The sequence below is a fragment of the Tenrec ecaudatus genome, chromosome 1, assembly GCF_050624435.1.
Source record: "Tenrec ecaudatus isolate mTenEca1 chromosome 1, mTenEca1.hap1, whole genome shotgun sequence".
Taxonomy (NCBI): Eukaryota; Metazoa; Chordata; class Mammalia; order Afrosoricida; family Tenrecidae; genus Tenrec; species Tenrec ecaudatus.
In genome coordinates, this window is record NC_134530.1 from 225,218,352 (window position 1) to 225,237,531 (window position 19,180).

The 19,180-nt window shown below is 43.4% G+C and overlaps 1 protein-coding gene across 1 annotated transcript; it reads left to right on the forward strand.

Moving 5' to 3' along the window:
* Positions 1-288: 288 nt before the first annotated feature.
* On the forward strand, positions 289-3,487 carry IL20 (interleukin 20). Its single transcript, XM_075540560.1, has 5 exons — positions 289-447; positions 752-817; positions 923-1,075; positions 1,821-1,895; positions 3,341-3,487. Exons 1-5 carry the CDS (start codon positions 289-291, stop codon positions 3,416-3,418), a joined length of 531 nt encoding a protein of 176 aa, XP_075396675.1. The 3' UTR covers positions 3,419-3,487.
* Positions 3,488-19,180: the final 15,693 nt, after the last annotated feature.

Below are 19,180 nucleotides of genomic sequence, written 5' to 3' on the forward strand. Positions count from 1 at the left end.
GGTGGGGTGGGATGGGGCTGCATAAATGAGCCAGGATCTTGTCCCACCAACACTCAGACCCTGAGCGAGCCAGGGAGCGCTTGAGTGCTTTCCTCCCTGGAGGCTGCGTGCTGCCTTGTCTCAGTAAGTTGGATGAATGGGCCAGTCTGTGTGGAACCGGATTGAGGCTTAGAGAGTGGACACCAGATGACTGAGTGGCTTCTTTGGGTGCCACAGGGAGAAATCAACAAGTCATGCTGTTTTTCCTTTGCAGTCCTAGCTGCGTGCTCTCCAGAGTCCAGGCACACGATGAAAGGCTCTGGCCCTGCCCTCTGTCTGCTCGCTGCCACGCTCGGTCTCTTGTGGACACCCTCTGTCGGCCAGAAGACACTCCGTCTGGGAAGCTGTGTGATCTCCTCCAACCTTCAGAAGATAAAAAGCACATTTTCTGAGATCCGGGACACGGTGGTATGTAAAGAAGTCCCGCCCCGCCTTCCTCTGTGACTGCCTTTCTCCGAGTCTCTGTGTGTGTTTCTTTCCTGGCAGCTCTGTTGGGGAGGGAGGGGGGGGGGGGAAGCACAAAAAAGACGGGGCACTCCTCACCAGAAGGATGCATTCCCAAGAGATAGCCATAGTTCAAAATTTAAACGTGTTTTGGAAAGGGACACTTCTCACGGGGCCTTGCCAGGAAGAGAGGGCCGTGTCCTTGATGGCTAGGACCCCGGCAGTCGTGCCTAACCTGTCCTTTCTTGTCTTCTTTTCTTCTGTTTAGCAAGCTGAAGACAGAAACATTGACACCAGAATCTTGAGCAAATCCTTATCTTTGCAAGACACAGAGGTATGTACTTGCACCAGCTGAGCTGTGGGAGGGAGAGAGGATGGAGTGGGGGATCTCCATCACAACGGGCTTTGGTCCCTCCCAACACACTGGTCCTCTTGTCAGCCTTCAGATCAGTGCTGTCTCCTCCGTCGCGTCCTGAGACTCTACCTGGAAAGGGTATTCAAGAACTACCAGACCTCAGATCACCACACTCTCCGGAAGATCAGTAGTCTTGCCAACTCCTTTCTTACCATCTCGAAGGACCTCCGACTCTGTGTAAGGAAGGGTTTGGGATGAGAGTATCCATCCAAGCCCACAACTCTTGTAGCTTAAGAACCACACTCTCTTTCCTATGCTTGTTTAGTGGGTGAAACAGCAACAGCAACAACAACAACTAAGTCTCAAAGTTCTAATGATCTGAGCCAAACCATGTGACTAAGTAATCGGAATTCAGTTGTACTGACCTTTGCTGATAGGCTTTATGCAAAAGTACTTTGTAAGGACTGAAGAACTGGATGATTGCTAGTTATTTGATGTTGCTGGCCATTATCGATCCTTCCGTCATTCCCCTGATTCTGCAGGTGAGCTAGCCCACTGTGGGTCAGTGTGTCCTGTGTCAGCACACAGTTCATGGGAAAGTCAGGAGACGCCATCTCAGGACAGAATCTGATTAGGACTGAGGAATCCAAGTCTCTCTTCCTGTGGGGCTCAGGCTTGTTCTGGGGCAAGGTGCAGATGCTGAGGGGGTGGGGGTTCCGTGAGGGGAGTCAGTGTCAAACTCCTCCAGAGCTGCTTGTTTCTATAAGGAGGACATAGGAGCTCCATATTTTGCCTAGCAGCTGGACTTCTGTTCAAGCTGATGATTCGTTTGATGACTATAAGCAGCCGAAAGGGTTTTCTAAGGAGTGGAGTAGCCAAAGGGATGTGAGTGAAAGCATAGAATGACCACTTACTTCATGTCAAAGGAAGGGTAGAATATGAGCATCTTTAATAAGTCTGTCATTCTCTGGTTCCTTTTCAGCACGACCGTAAGACATGCCATTGTGGGGAGGAAGCAGCGGAGAAGTACGGCCAGATCTTGAGTCACTTCGGAGAGGTAGCTGCAGTTTGGGCCTTGGCTGGGATGGGTATATTTTGAGAACTGAGTTCATTGAGGGGAAGGATGCTCACACTGGTAGACATTCTGCAGCCCTGAGGTTAATAGCCCTTTAAAGGCATCTGCTTTTAGCCAGGGGATACCCTTTCAGGCTCAAGTAGGGTGCTTCCCTGGATGGTGCCCTGGGAAATGGAAGGGAAGGGTCAGGCTTCCACTAATTCACTCCCGAGATTTCTGGGTCCTCCAGATGCACAAACTGAAGACAAGAGTTTTCCAGTAGTCACACACTGCCACATACCCCCCAAACACTCCCGAATTCATGCTTGTCTGTGCCATGTTGTTTCTCACCCCCATGCCTTTGCACATATGACAGGAAGGTCTGGCACTCAGCCCTCACTGACTAACCCTTACTCTTCCTGGGAATCACTGGCTGGAAGGTACTGGCTGCCTCCCTCAGAGTCAGGTGCCTTCTTTGCCCTCCCAAGACAATTCCACTAGCCTTTCTTTCTCTCTCTCTTTCTAATCATTTTACTGGGGGCTTGTACAACTCTTGTCACAATCCACACATCCATCCACTGGGTCAAGCATGTTTGTACATTTGCTTCCCTCATTATTCTCAAAACATTTGCAGCTCCTTATTTTTCCCCTCCTTCCCTATCACCCCCTTCCTCATGAACCCTTGATCATTTATAAATTATTATTTTGTCATATCTTACACTGTCCGATGTCTCCCTTCACCCACTTTTCTGTTGTCTGTCCCCCAAGGAGGAGGTTATATGTAATCTGTTCCCCCTTTCTCCCTCACCTTCCCTCTATCTCCCGTTATTGCCACTCTCAGTACTGGTCCTGAAGGGATCATCTGCCCTGGATTCCCTGTGTTTCCAGTCCTATCTGCACCAGTGCACATCCTCTGGTCCCGCTGCATTTGTAAGGTAGAATTCCACTAGCTTTTCTAAATGCTTGCTTCTGCCAGACTCCCTTGTTGGCTGTCAGTGCCTTATGGGTAGGGATTGTCCCATGCATCTCTGGATTCCTAGATCACCAGCAGACTGCTGGGTATAAGAAATATTTGAAGTATGCACAGTAGATAACACACACACACACACACACACACACACACACACACACACCACTTTATCTTCCATAAAGAAACAGTCTAATTATTTTGACCTCTGTGATTTCAGTGCCCAAGGTTGTCATAGCCATTCTACTGCCCCTGGGCCCCAGGTCCTCTATGTAAGACCAGGGTGATAAGCTCAACCATCTTTCTTTTTAATGCAAAATCTTGAGGTTCTAGAGCTTATTTTTTAAGCTCTGTGGTATGTCAAAACCCAGAACACACTGGTCACAAGCTCCAACAGCGCTGCCAGTAAGAGGAGAGACTTAACCCCAAAGTGAAGATCTCTTTAGGAGTTACCAACCACATGGCTGTGTATATCTTCCAGCTCACTCCTCAGGCAGCTGTGGTGAAGAGCTTGGGGGAGCTAGACATTTTCCTGCAATGGCTGGAGGAAACCAGCTAAGAAGACAGTGATGCTACTGCTTCCAGGAAGCCCTGGAAGATTCCAGGCTTCAGGACTCATGGAGGCACAAACCCGGATCATCATCTTCTGTGACACAATGTCATGTACCTCCGTGTGTTTTATTTATTTATTACGTGCTTCCTTCTTGTGGTTGGCTTCATGTATTCCCAACCTTACTTTAGATGGTGATTTGAGCAATATTTTTGTACTATCTTTTCTACAGTTGGCTATATTTATTAGTTGGATATGATATTTATTTTTGTTTGCTATTTAACTTATTTATTTTTATATGTGAACAGTGAAACTTATTTATTAATTTTTTTAAAATGTACAATTATATTTATAACCTGGCTAGAGTAAACCAACTCTCTAAGTTCTAAAGAGAGGATAGGGTTTTGTGCCATTAAAAATTTTATTATTATTAAATTATCAAATTTTTATTACATATTTATTGAATTCCCAGTGTCTATGAGATATGTAAAACTGCATGGTCCATGGAAAAAGAAGCTTGTTAGAGCTTGCTGGAGCTGTTTTACAATCACCTGATAACGTCTACTCAACATCCTAAGCCTGTACTTGTGTATCTTCCAGCTATGGAATCTTGCATGGCCAAAAAGTATTTTGACAAATAAAGTTCTCCTTGAATAATATCTGCGTGGAGTTTGAAAGCGCTTCAGGAGCAGCGGTCATGGGTCAGTGGAGGGGGGGGGGTGAGTTTGAATCCTATGTCATCCAGGGTCCTCTTGCTTCTCTGAGGAAGAAATGCACACGCAGGAACCGGGGATTCATTTCCAATGCTCTCTTAACGTACGTCTCTGAAACCCTGACTGCCCCTAGTAAAACGATTTAAAAAAAGGAAAAAGTGATCAGGACAAGATTGTTAATGCTGAAAACAAAAACAACTTTCCTGCTTTAACTTTTTTTTTGCAAGAAGAAATCTTTGGATGATGTAATTGCATTTAAAGGTAGTAAATAGATTGTCATCTGCCCATTAGTGCTATTATTTTTCCCAATATAGGGTTATCATAATTTTTTCATATTAGTACAAAATAAAATTTTATAATTTTAATCTTTTTCTTGTTTTTAAATTCTTGAATGAATTCTCAGCATTGTCATCTTCCATTTTATAAAAATGTCATTAGATAAAAGAACACTAGGTAATTGAAGAAATAAAGAATATAATATTTAAAATCTTCAAAACAAATCAGAATGAAAATACAGCATAGCGAAGTCTTTGGGAGACAGCAAAGCAATTCCTAGAGGGCAATTTATAGCAAGAAATGCCCACATCAAAAATAAAAAAGAATCCAAATTAACGCCTTAATTCACCACCTATAACAATTAGAACAAGAGTAGCAAGACAAACCCATAACCATGAGAAGAAAAATATAATATTAGAGCACAAATAAATGAAAAAAACAACAGAAAAACAATAGAAATAAATCAAGAAGTTGATTCTTTGAAAGGATTGATAAACCATTAACAAATTTAACAAAAGAAGGGAAGGGAATGAAGCAAATACCAAAAATAAGAAATCAAATGGGAGACATTACAACAGGACCCCCCCCAAAAAAGATAATTATATAATATCAGTAAGTACTGTAAAGCAATTTAAAAACCTAGAAGAAGTAGATGAATATCTAGAAGCACACTACCTATCTAAACCAACACAGGTTGATATGGAAAACCTCAACAGGCCTGTAACACCAGAAGAAATAGATCAGGTCATTAAAAATTTCCCAACAAAAAACCTGGGACCAGATAGTTTAGGGATTTCTACCAAACACTTAGGGACGAATGAACACCAATACTATGAAGACTATTCTGGAATATAGAACAGGACAATATTTTATGAAGCAAGCACAACTCTGACAAGAAATCCAGGTAAAAATATCACCAGAGTACAGACCGATCTCCCTTATGAACAAAAAGGAAAACTTCAACAAAATTTTAGCTAATAAGCTTAACTTAAAAATAAAGAAATAAATAAATCATGGTCAAATGGGGTTTATTTCAGGCATGCATGAGTGGATCCATATTAGAAAACTGTCCGTGTAGTCCGGGCTATAAATAAGATGGAAGAAACCTGTGACCACGTCAACTACTAGAGCAAAAGCGTCCCACAAACCCAAGGTCCATTGTTGAGAAAAACTTTCCATAAAGTAAGACTAGATGGAGAAGTCCTCAACATAATTAAGGCCATATGTGTAAAACCAACAGTCAATGGAGAGGGGGGGGGGATTGATCAATGGAGAGAATCTGAAAACTTTCTCCCATCTGAACCAGACAGGATTGCTCTTTATTAACCAATTCTAGTGCATATAGCCCTGGAAGGCATAGCCAGGGCTACTGGACATAAAAAAGAAATCAAAGGCAACCAAATTGGCAAAAAGAGGTAAAATTCTCTTTGTAAACTATGTGGTTTTATCTGTAGAAAACCCCCTAAGATTAATCAAAGAAATTACTGGAACGAATTGATAATCAAAGCAACTTGGTAACGTGGCAGGCTATACGGCCCACATACAACATTCAGTAGGATTCTTGTATAACAATGAAGAGAATTCTGAAAAATAATTTTTTTAAATGCCATTTATAATAACCACCCAAAAGATGAACTACTGAGGACTAAATCTAGCCACAGAAACAAAAAGAGGGGTGCAAAGAGAACCACAAAACACTTACTATACGAAACTAAGAGAGACTTAGATAACTGGAAGAATGGTCCATGTTCATGGACACCAAAAGCAAAACCAATTCCCTGATATCAAGTGCACTCTGACCCATCGCAATCCTCTGTAGGGAACTGCGTGTCCCCCCACCCTGGATTTAAGCCATGTACGACCTTTATGAATTTACTCTCAGTTTCCTGCCATACAAACTGTGCCCGGTGGTTTTACTGCCTTTGTTTCACCCGCCAGATGGTGGCTGTCTTGACCCTTCCTAGGATTGGTGCTCTTTCACTAGCAGCTGCTGTGTTCATTGGACAATACCTGGCTGGTGGCATTTTCCCCCAGGCGCTTGGTATGCTTCATTAGCATACTGGCCTGTTCGATCACAGTTGCCCTCCATTTCTTCCTTATTTGGGAGATGCACGACTATTGGCTACCTCAGCTGTACCTTATTTCCATGTGACGTAATGGTGCCCGCCCTTCGCTGGCTATTTAAGCCTCTGCTCTCAGCTCAATAAAAGAGGCTTGATCAGATTCCTGTCATGCCTCCATCTCTCCGCGTCTCTGACCCATCTTCATTCCCAGTCACTCTTTCACGTATCCACGTTGTTGATGACCCGCGGGACGGGACAATCCTCTAGGACAGGGTAGAATTGCCAGCAGTTAGAAACCATCAACAGAGACCTGCGTGAGATTTACTGTCGTGGACACATGACACGGTCCCCCTTAGTTTCTTCCTCTGTGAAGGGAGGCTTGTGCTACTTGCAATACTGGGTTGATGTGAGAAATTAGATGGTCATTTGTTTCAGGCGCTGTTGAGCTGCCTGTGACTTGAGGAGACTCCATGTAAGCGGAGTGGTTGAGCCCATTGTTACAACCACTGGGTCAATCCATTTCATAGGGGGTGTCCTTCCTTTTCCTGGCCTTTTGCTTTTCCAAGCAGGACGTCCTTCTCCAGCAACGGGTCTCCCGGAACGGCGCTACAGGACTGTTCTCAGTGTACTGACAGCGATCATTTAATATGCACAATAACACGGGAAGATCGGAGCCCTCATTTTTCAAATGAGAAAAGTAAAGAGCAGGAAGATGACAGCTCATGCAACTAGCAATGGCGGAGGTAAAATTTGAATGCAGGTAGGTGTACCGGAGGACCATGCATATAATCACCTCGTTTCGCTTCATGAATGGAGTGCCCAGCACATAAAAAGCCCTCGGTCAATGTTGACTATGGCTGTAACAGTGGTTCTGTCTGTAGAGGAAAGTAGTGAGACTTTTGGTTAAGCTGCAGCACCAACTCCTAGCTTCCTGGCACAAAAATGATCTCTGTGACTTTTGTGTTAAACTCTGCTTTCCCCATGAGTATAAACCCTGCCTCCCCAACAAGCAGAACATAAGGCCCACTGGACGCAGCGAGATGAATAGGATCAATCCCATGTTTGACCTCTGAGCTCTGGTTACCCTTAGCTGCTAGACCTTGGATAAGTCACTCCTTCTTTCTAACCTTCTGCTTTTGTACTTGTAAAAGGGAAAGGGTGAGAGTAGGTGATTCTGGAAATTAGAAGTCTTACCTTTGTCTTTGAGCGTGAGCTGTTGCTAGTCCTGTTGTTGCTGCCTTCCATTCCTAGCGGGGTTATCCGTGCCTGACTCCTCCAGCACCGGTTTGGGATTCCATGTCTGAGGTGAGCCTGGGCATCACCTTGAGGCCTGGGAAGGAAGGACAAGCCTTCTCTCTGATCGGAGGAAAGCTCTTTCTCGGGTAAGTGGATCAGTGCCCTCTGGGTTCTGGAGGCCAGAAGTCCAAAATCATTGGGGCCCCAATTGCTCTGGAGACTCTCGAGGGGAATCTGTTCCTAGTCTCCCCCAGCTTTTGGAGCCTGTCCACACGTCTTGACTTGTCACTGTGTCGTCCAGCCTCTACCTTCATGCTGTCCATTGCTCTCCATTGCTTCCTTCTCTTCTGTCTGGCAATTCTCCTATCAAGGCACCTGCCCTTTGCTTTGGTACTCATTGGGGCAATCAAGAAAGAGCCCGGGTGTCGTACAGGATAAGTTCCTCCATAACGAAATCACAGACTTTGCCTTATAAGGTAATACTCATTCTTGACATACACGAGCAAATCAAAAAGTACTACTACAAAATCATAGACACCTTTATTAAACAAAAACATGAAACAGTGAAGCCCTTGTTTCTCAACATATCCTCCATCTTGGTCTACATTTCTAAAGGTGGCGCTTCCATCTCTCTGAACAATTCCCCGAAGAATTCTGCACTCTTAGATTTATGCCCCGTCAACGTGGAAGTTTGGGCAGTGTGTTAGTCTGGGTTGACTAGAGAAAGAAATCCAGAGACACTCATATGTATAAGAAAGAGTTTTATATCAAAGAGCAATTATATATTAAGAAAACATCCCAACTCAATCCAGATCAAGTCCATAAGTCCGATATTAGCCCATATATGTCTGATACCAGTCTATGAATTCCTCTTCAGACTCATGCAACACATGCAATGATGCCAAATGTAAGAAGATCACAGGCCAGTGGGTGGAAAGTCTTGTGGATCCAGTGGCGGTAGAAGTTTCTCAGCGCTGGCAGGGGTCTCCACGTGCCTCCTCCAGCTCCAGAACTCTGGCTGCATCATGCGACTTGTCGACAGGGATGTCTTACAGGGAGTGAGAGAGTGTCTGGCCTTCAGGGAGCTACTTATCACCTTAGTGCCTCCAAATGAGGTCATCAAGCTGTGACTTGATTGACAGGATAAACTCCACCCCTTCACTCTAGTAGTCTCAAGCTGACACCAGATTATGTAACTATCACAGGCATCCTCAAGGGGCTCAGAGTCTGCTCCTTTTAAATGTTGAAACAAACAGTTTAAGCATATCTCTGATCAGCGAAGATCATTTTTAAATAGTAATTTTTGCTTTAGTCTCATTCTTTCACTCACTGCTACAGAGCCGAAACTAACTCATAGTGAACCAGCAGGACAGGATAGAACTGCCCCTGTAGGTTTCAGAGTCTAACTCTTTAGGGGAGTAGAAAGCCCCTTCTTTCTCCCGTGGAGCGGCTGGTGGTTTTGAACTAACCTTGTGGCTAGCAACCCACCTTGCACTCACTACACCACCAGGGCTCCTTAGCCACATTACAGTACCCTTAAAAAATAATAAATGTGTGCTTGAATGCACTTTTTCTTTTGGAACAAAAAGAAACAAACAAAAAACCCAAAAGTCAGTGTGTTAGTCTGGTTAGACTAGAGAAACAAATCCACTGACACACATATGGGTATAAGAACGAGATTTATGTGTAAGAGCAATTGAACATTGAGAAAACATCCCAACCCAGTCCAGTTCAAGGCCATAAGTCTGATATTAGCCCATATGTCCGATACCAATCCATAAAGTCCTCTTTAGACTCATGAAACACATGCAATGAAGCCAAATGCAGGACAATCACAAGTCAGTGGGTAGAAAGTCTTTGGATCCAGTGTCATTGGAAACATCTCAGCACTGGCAGGGGTCTCTCTGTGGCTTCGCTGGCTTCCGAGGTCTGGTTGCATCCATGTGGTTTGTCTTCTGCAATGGATTGGTATTTAGCCCAAGTAGCAGTTCCTTCTTTATTGCCCCTTATGTAAGGCAACACCTTCTTTTTCCATCTGGCGTGCCCCCAAGCCTAGGGATGAGCTCTAGATCAGCGGTTCTCAACCATCCTAAAGCCATGACCCTTTAATACAGTTCCTCATGTTACGGTGACCCCCCAACCATAAAATTATTTTTGCTGCTACTTCATAACTGTAATTTTGCTACTGCTATGAATCATAATGTAAATATCTGATAGGCAGGGTGTATCTTCATTGTTACAAGTTGAACACATCAAAGCATAGTGATTCATCACAAAAACAATATGTAATTATATCTTGTGAAATATTTATTTCTGATGACAAATAAATGAAATTTTGTCTTGAAGAATGGTGTAGCGTGGGTAACAGTCTTTATGCTGGGTGCTCATATGTGGGCGTATCTGCATGTGGGCGGACCCCCTTGGAGACGGATAGAGGAGCAGTGTCTTGGTTTCTAAGACCATCGGAAATATGTGTTTTCCGATCGTCTTAGGTGCCCCCTGTGAAAAGGTTGTTCGACTCCCAAAGGGGTCGTGACCCACAGGCTGAGAACCGCTGGTCTAGATGTTTGCTGATCCAAATGACAATACTTTAAAAGGCCCTCTCCATCCCTCATTCCTACCAAGGTATATATTTGACCAGGTTTTCTGTTTTGAAGGATACAGACCTCCTCTAACACTGTCCTGTGCCACGGTTCCTCTCCCATATGGGTGAGGAGCAAACGGGCCATTTCCCTATAGGACTCTTAATTTCCTGGAGGGGGGGCTGCTCCACAGAGTCCCTGGTTATGCACTCAGCCACTATCTGAAAGGCAGGAACTGCAAACTCTCCTAGAGGCACCAGGAAGAAAGTGCCTGCCCACCTGCTTCTGAGGACCTCGACACCTGTATGGAGTGGCTCTATTCTGCACAGGTGGGCAGCTCACCATGAGTCAGAAGCAACTCGGGCTTTGTTTCTCTTTGTCTGCCCCACCCTACATGATAGCATTATCATATTGATAAGGGCTGACTTCAAAAGCAAGAGAGTAGGCTGTTTGAAATGAAAATAAAGAAAATTGCTTCATATGTGGCCTCCAACTAATTCTAAATAACAGATGAGGGGCCTGAGCGGCCCAGCATTTACACACCTGTCTGCTAACCATAAGGCTGACAGATCAGACCCATCACAGCTTCACTGGAGGGGCGGGGTGAGAGGTTGGGGTTGGAGTGGCAGTGAGCTTCTGCGAAGATGTATAGCCTTGACAACGAAATGGGATGGTTCCCATTGTCTTATAGATTTCCTAGGAGTCGGATCTTCCAGAGGGCAATGGACTTTAGAGAGCAGACAACCTGCCCTGCTGGGCACACAAGGCCCTGCTCACAGAAGGCAGCACCAAAAATGGTGAAAGAGGCGATTGCAGCCACTCCCCTCTTTCTTTTCCTGGAAGGTTGGGCGCAGAAAGGAGACATTCTCTGTCTAAGCAGACCGTCAGGAGCACAATGAGTCACCGGCTTAACGGGAAGAAGGTAGGACTCGGGAGCCTGAGGGCAGGAAGCTGTAGAATGGAACCAGCTCCTGTTTGGATGTTCCACAGGGGCGGAAACAGAAGCAGCATAGCAGAGAACACACGGGCCACGTTGTAGAAAAGAAAACAGGTTCAGAGAGAGAAAGCACTGATGACATTGCCACACAGGGTGCCGGCAGAGTTGACATCAAAACCCAGGTCTCTGTGCTTTCCAGGATCATTACATCTTAACTCTGGTCAGTAAGAACTAAATGGTTTCCAAATTAGAAAAGCACAAGGAAAAATGTTTTCATTTGCTGAGGAAGCTTCTCTAGAGAGATAGCTGATGAGGTGGACACAATGTTACTGTGACTTAATAAGAAAGTCTGGGGAGGTTGCACATGCAAAATCAATATACAAAAAAAAAAAAACAACAATTGGATTCCTATACACTAGCAAGCAACAATGGAAATTCACTTTGGAAAAAAATATATATACTTTAAGGCGCCCTGGTGCTGTATTGGTTACACTTTGGGCTTCGATCTTCATGGGCCTGAGTTTGGAAACCCTCTACTCCGAAGCATAGTCACCGTCTCAGAGCCCCACAGGGGTCACCATGAGTCAGCATTGACTCCATGGCAGAGGGAGGGCTTGTTGTTGTTGTTGTTGTTTACATGCAAAAGCCCCTAAGGTAAAATGGAAAACCGTTGCTGAAAGACATGACAGCTGCTCTAGATAAAAGCTGAGGTAGATAGCAGGTCAGTGGATTAGAAGATTAAATATTACTAAGATGTCACTTTCCCCCAAATTGTTAATAAATTCATTGCAATCAAAATAAAAATTCTAGAAAGTTTTTTTGGGGGGGGAGTAGGTTGGAAATGGAAGAACTAATTTTAAAGTGCACATGGAAATGCAAAAGACATAGAATAGACCTCCCCCCCCCCCAAAAAAAAAACAACTTTGAGAAAAGAAGAAGAGAATAAAAGGAGAATTAAGACCACCTGAATTCAAGCTCTGGCAAATCAGACAGTGTGGTACTCATATCAGGATTAACAAATAGACCTAGGAAATAGAATGGAAAGTCCAGAGAAGGACCCACCCACATATGGACAACGGATTTTCAACAAAGGTGTAAAGATAATTCTGTAGAGAGAGGATGGTCTTTACAAGAAACTGTGCTATAATATTTGGATGTCTTTATAGGAAAACAATTAAGTTGGGTTCATATTATTGTGTTAGTGTGGATAGACTACAGAAATAAACTCATGGAGACTCATATGAGTGTAAGAGAGAGTTTTATATTCAAGAGCAATTGAAGATTGAGAAAACATTCCAGCCTAGTCCAGACCCAGTCCATAAGTCCGATATTAGCCCATATATCTGATACTAATCTGTAAAGTCCTCTTCAGACTCATGAAATATAGGCAGTGATGCCGAATGTAGGAAGATCACCGGCCAGTGGGTTGGAAGTCTTGTGGATCCAGTGGTGGTGTAAGCATCTCAGCATTGGCAGGGGTATCCACGTGGCTCCTCCATGTACCAGTGGATGGGGTCTAGCAGCATAGTGCCATGTGTCTTGTCAGTAGAGCATCTCCCAGGGAGTGAGCAGAGAGAGTGTCTCCCGCCTCCAAGGAGGAATATCAGAGAGTTCCCAGAATGCTCAAGTATCCCAGGGGAATTGCATGCTCTCTTCAGGGTCTGGAGTTTTAAAGGGAAGCAGGGAGAGGGAGGTCCGTGTTGCAGGGGACCATGGGGCTATAAGGGACTACTTGGTAGACCATGGGGCTATAAGGGACTACTTGGTAGACCATGGGGCTATAAGGGACTACTTGGTAGACTATGGGGCTTCTCCTCAGAGCTTCCCTCTAATTAAGCTATTTCTGTCTCTGCTCTCCCTTTGTCCTGTCAACTATTTTTTGTCCGTCTCTCCGTGCTTCAGTTTACCTCTCACTTGTCCTGTGCCTCAGTTGGTCTTTACAATACTCTTATTGGAAATGAAAATAAATGGTAAATGAGTTCAGAAAAGAGTACAGTAGTCTCTTAAAAGATTAAACATCCACAATATGATTCAGTCCTTTGACTTAGGTTGTGTTAGGTAGTTAACACAGGGACTAGGGTGATCATTGTGCATGCTCCTGGTCAGGAAGGAGTGGTACACCTACGTGGGCAGGACACCTGGATTGGCCCCATGCAGGCCAGGTGAATTTAATTCAGCCAATAGGGTTGAACAAGATCATCGGCCACGCCTCCCAGTGGAGGACCTGAAAAACCAGAATCCAGAGCCTTGCAGCCCCTTCGACTTCTCAAGGTGTTCCCTGAGGCCCTGCAGCATCTCCTCTGGCCTCAGGACTCCACGTGGGGGTGAAGTGCCCTGAGCGTGCCTGTGTAACACCTGAAACTTCCATTCTTTATAAAACTCATTTGGATCACAATCCAGGCTTCAGAGTGAATTCTTTCTCCCGTGGAGCCAAGTATTTCTCCCACAGAGAGATCTAACATTTCTTACACAAAAGAAAGTATATATCTATACAAAGAACTACACATGGATATTCAAAGCTTTATTTGTTATAGCAGAACATTTAAAAAATCATTTTATTGGGGCTCATACCACTCTTATCACAATCCATACACACCTCCATTGTGTCAAGCACATTGTACATTTGTTGCCATCATCATTCTCAAAACATTTGCTTTCTACTTGAGCCCTTGATATCAGCTCCTCATTTCCCCCCTCCATCCCCACTTCCCCCTCCCTCATGAACCCTTGGTAATTTATAAATTATTATTTTGTCATCTCTTACACTGTCCGATGTCTTCCTTCACCCACTTTGCTCTTGTCCATCCCCCAGGGAGGAGGTTATATATAGATCCTTGTCATTGGTTCCCTCTTTCTACCCCACCTTCCCAATATCGCCACTCTCTCACCACTGGTCCTGAAGGGATCATCTGTCCTGGCTTCCCTGTGTTTCCAGTTCCTATCTGTACCAATGTACATCCTCTGGTCTAGCCTGATTTGTAAGGTAGAATTGGGATCATGATACTCTGGGGAGGAAGCATTTAAGAACTAGGGGAAAGTTGTATGTTTCATGGTTGCTACCCTGCACCCTGACTGGCTCATCTCCTCTGAAAACCCTTCTGTAAGGGGATGTCCAGTTGCCTACAGTTGGGCTTTGGGTCTCCACTCCACACTCCTCCCCCCATTCATAATGATATGATTATTTTTTCTGATGATGTCTGATACCTGATCTCTTCGACACCTCATGATCACACAGGCTGGTGTGCTTCATCCATGTGGGCTTTGCTGCTCCTGAGCTAGATGGCCGAGTGTTTATCTTCAGTCCTTTGAGACCCCAGATGCTATATCTTTTGATAGCTGGAATAGCAGAACATTTGAAACCACCTACATGCCCATCAACATATGAATAGATAAGCAAGTTCCCATAAATATGTTCATTTTTGTGATTGCAATAATGGTAAATACATGTGCCCAAACGAATCAAATTTTAAATATGTGTACTTACTGCATGCCATGTGTATCTCAGTGCATCTGTTAAAACTGAATTCAAATAGAGGAGATTTCATTTTCTAGGCAATGGGGAGGTCACAGGCATAGAAAGAGAGAGAGGGAGGCGGGGCAAGTCACTCAGCAGCACAGGCCCAATGTGATGAGTGTCAATCAAGAGGAGCAGCCAGGCGGAGAGAAGGAAATCTCCTCTGGCAGAGGCTCTCCTTGCAGCGGAACTTGAAGGATGAGCAAAATGTCATCGAGCAAATGAGGGGGCCAGGGGCCTTCAAATCCTTGACTGTCTAGCTGCTACCTGATTAAGTGATTCAATCATTGTAACGTCTTGTGCAGCAAGTATCATGTCACATGGATAATTCATAGCAGTTCAAGATGCGTCTATTTACATTGTTTTATTTTGTGTCCCACCCCATATTACATTTATTTACTAATAAAGATAGAGGCAATAAAATAAGATCTAAGAAAAATAGAGGAACCACTGGGAATGCAGGTGGTACATGAGTGGTGAGCTAAGGTTGTTCCATAAAGGGCATATGATAAGATTCTACATGTTGTAAGTTGCTCTAGGAGTCAATTTGTGGCCTGAGATTTTAGATACTGGAATGAATAGGGAGACATGACAATCGCTTAGTGCACTAAGCATGTATCTAGGTACTCTCATTGAATTCTCATAGCCTTGACAGTGGGCATGGTACTCCTCTCCTTCAATAGCACATCTGTGATTTCCAAGCACCCTTGAGCTGGTGGGTTTGCTAGTCTGGTCTGTGTGAAGTAGGGGACAGTGGTTGGATTTTAAATGTATCTTATCGTCGAGTGCATTATTGGGTAAGACTAGAATGCTAACAGCCAAGGATGGTGGTTCAAGCTCACGAGCAGCTCGGTAAAAGAAAGAGGAGGCTTTCTGTTCCCACAAAAATATGCTCCAGGATTCCTGTATAGGGTTGCTATGGTCCAGAGTCATCTCACTGGCAGTGGGTTTGATGTTAGTCTCATTGAGAAGAATTTAGGAATTAGAAAGAAACAAATATGGAGATGTGACAAAACAGGAATAGTACTGCGTCAGGATCTGGAAGTTGGAAACCTTGAAAAGTAAGGCTCTCATGGGGGCTGTTTTACCCTAGGGATGTCTTCTACATCCCAAAAAGCCCAATCAAGATCAATGTAAAGAAAGCTACATCTAGATACATCAGAGTATGGATGCTGAAAAATAAATACTAAAATATAATTTTGGAGAGGTTAGAATGAAAAGGAAAATAAGCAACGGTATGATTGGCAGCTGTCTTCTCAACAGAAAAATGGAAAGTCAGAAAATAAGGGAATATATCCCTACAGCATACAGGGGAATCCAGTCAATACAACTATAATTCAAATGTATGCACAAACTACAGAAGCTGCTGGTGAAGAGATAGAAGAATTCTAACAATTCCTTCTGTCTGAAATTGATCAAACTTGCGATCAAGATGTATGGATAACTACTGGTAATTGGACCACAAAGGTTGGGAACAAAAATGAAGGAGCTGTAGTTGGAAATATTGTCTGGTGATAAAAATGAAGTTGGAGATCATGTGACAGAGGTTTGCAAGACCAGCAACTTCATCATGAATACACCTTTTCATATTTCTCCAGATGGGATTTATAGGAATCAAATTGACTACATCTGTAAGAAGACATAGACTTCCTCAATATTATCTCAATATCAACATGTAAAACCAGGCCACAGGATGGTTGTGGGACAGATCATCCACTGCTCATATGTAAATTCAGGTTGAAGCAGAATAAAATTAACATAAGTCCATGATAGTCAAAACATGACCTTGAGTCTATCCCACCTGAATTTGGGGACCATCTTAAGAACAGATTTTGATGCATTGAACGCTGATGAGAGGAGACCTGTCGAATTGTGTGAGGACACCAAAAACATCATCCATGAAGAAACCAACAGATCTTTAAAAAGATAGGAAAGAAAAAAATGAATGTTAGAAAAGGTGGAAACATGCTTTTTATTGTATTTGCTAAGGCAAATGGAAGAAACGATGAAGTCAAAGAGCTGAACAAAATTCCCAAGAGCAGCACAAAAAGACAGTAAAATATTTACAGGAATGTGTACAGCCCTAGAACTAGAAAACATAAAAGGAACAACATATGCTCAGCATATCTTAAACTGAGAAAACCCAAGAAAAAGTCCAAGCCTTGATTTGTAATGTCGAAAGATTCTATGAACAAGATATTGAATGACACAGGGAACATCAAAAGAAGATGGAAAGAACACACAGAATCATTGTACCAACAGTAGCTAGTAGATTTAGTCATTTCAAGCGTAGCATACGAGGACGGTAGCAATGGTGCTGAAGGAAAAAGTCCAAGCTGCACTGAAAGCATTAGCCAAAAATAAGGCTCAGGGAATCGATGCAATACCAATTGAAAAATTTCAGCAAACTGATGAGATACTGGAAGCACTCACTCATCTATGCCAAGAAATTTGGCAGAGCTACATACTTAGCCAACAGACTGGGAGAGATCTGTGTTTGTATCCATTCCAAAGGAAAAGGACCGAATATAAAGCATAAGTTATAGAATAATATCACTAATAGGACATACAAGTAAAATTTTGCTAAAGGTCATCCAACAACGGTTTTAGCAGCGTTTTGATGAAAACCCAAATCCTTACATTTGAATCACTAGGTAAAATCATGATAAATGCAGAAAAGATTGAAGTTATAAAAGATAGAGTGTTGCTTGGATCCACAATCAATGCTCGTGGAAGCAGGGGTCAAGAGATCAAAAGAAAGGGGATTTCGGGAGTGGATAATGAAGGCAGGATGGGGGCAGGGAGCATCAGAACAGGTTGTGTAACTCATCACAAAGGTGAGGGAACCGTGTGTGTGTGTATGAGATAGGGTGGTCTAAACTTGATGAGGCAATGAGTGTACAATTCTTGATATGATTGAACAATTGAGTTATTGAATTGTATAATATGTAAACTATATGCCAATAAAACTGTTGGAAAAAATAAAATAACGGAAAAAAGAGATCAACAGATGCATTGCAGTGGGAAGAAGTACTGGACAAAACCTCTTTCGAGCATTGAAAAGCTGGGAGGTTATTGTGAGCACTAAGGTGTCACCTTATCCAAGCCGTGGCATTTTCCATCCCCTCGTATGCGTGGGAAAGTTAGACATTGAATAAGGAAGAGCAAAGAATCATCAACGGTGCTGGAGAAGAATATTGAAAGGGCCATGGACTGCCAAGAGAACAAATACATCTTTTGGGAGGAAGTATGAGTAGAGCGCTCCTTGGAGGCAAGGATGGCGAGATTTCGTCTCATGTACTTCTGATGTGTTGTCAGGAGAGACCAGAGTCTGGTGAAGGACAGCGGGTTTGGTAAAGTAGAAGCGCAGCAAGAAAGAGGAAGGCCTTCAAGGAGATGGACTGACACAGGGGTTGTAACATGGACTCAGGCATAGGCGCAATTGGGAGGATGGTGCGGAATAGGCAGTGTTTCATTATGGATGCCTGAGGGTTGCTTGGACTTGATGGCACCCAACAACCATAGAAGTCCCTGATGTTTAGCGGGGAGAAGGTGCCCAATAGAAACCCCAAATTACCACCCTAGAATTCTATAAGAAGAGAAACTATTCTTCAAGAATTAACATGAATACAAATTCAACATAAACTCCACTATCGTCACATTGACTTCAATGCATACCAGCATATTCTCTGCTAAAATTCCAGTTGAGTTCTCTCCTTCCACCTCCGAGATATTAGCAAGCTGATCACAAGTTCTTATTCATAGCCAAGGGACCCAGACTAGCCAAAACAACTTTGAAAGTAACAAAGGTGGAGGACTTATGCATCTGATTTCAAAACATATTATAAAGCTACAGTTCTGACAAAAGCCTGGGCATATCGATGAATAAATAGACTTGAGCATCTAGGAATAAATCTTTACATTTCTGATCAATTAACTCTCAACAACAGAGCGAGGATAATTTAATGAAGATAGTCTTTCTAACAAATTGTGTTGGGATAACCGGATATTTACATGAAAAAGAATGAAGCTGAACCCCTCTTTCACAACTCGGTACCATTGAGTCCATCCTGACTGGGAGCGACCCTGTAGGACAGAGCAGAACTGCTCCCTAGGGCTTTCGCGGCTTTAAATCTTTAGAGAAGCAGACTGCTTTGTTTTCTGTTAGGTTCAAATTGTCCACATTTAGTTAGTAGCTCAACAGTTAGCCCATTCCACCAGCAGGGCATACTACATTTAGAAATAGCTCAAAACGAATCATCTACTTAAGTTAAACAACTCTCCCCAAGAAATCAAACTCACTGCCATCAAGTTGATATTTACCCACGATGACCCTACAGGGCAGGGTAAAACCGTCCCTGTGGCTTTCTGAAAGTGTTTGTGGAAGTAGAAAGCCACATCTGTCTCTCAAGGAGCGGCTGAGAGATTCGAACTACTGATCTTGCGGTTA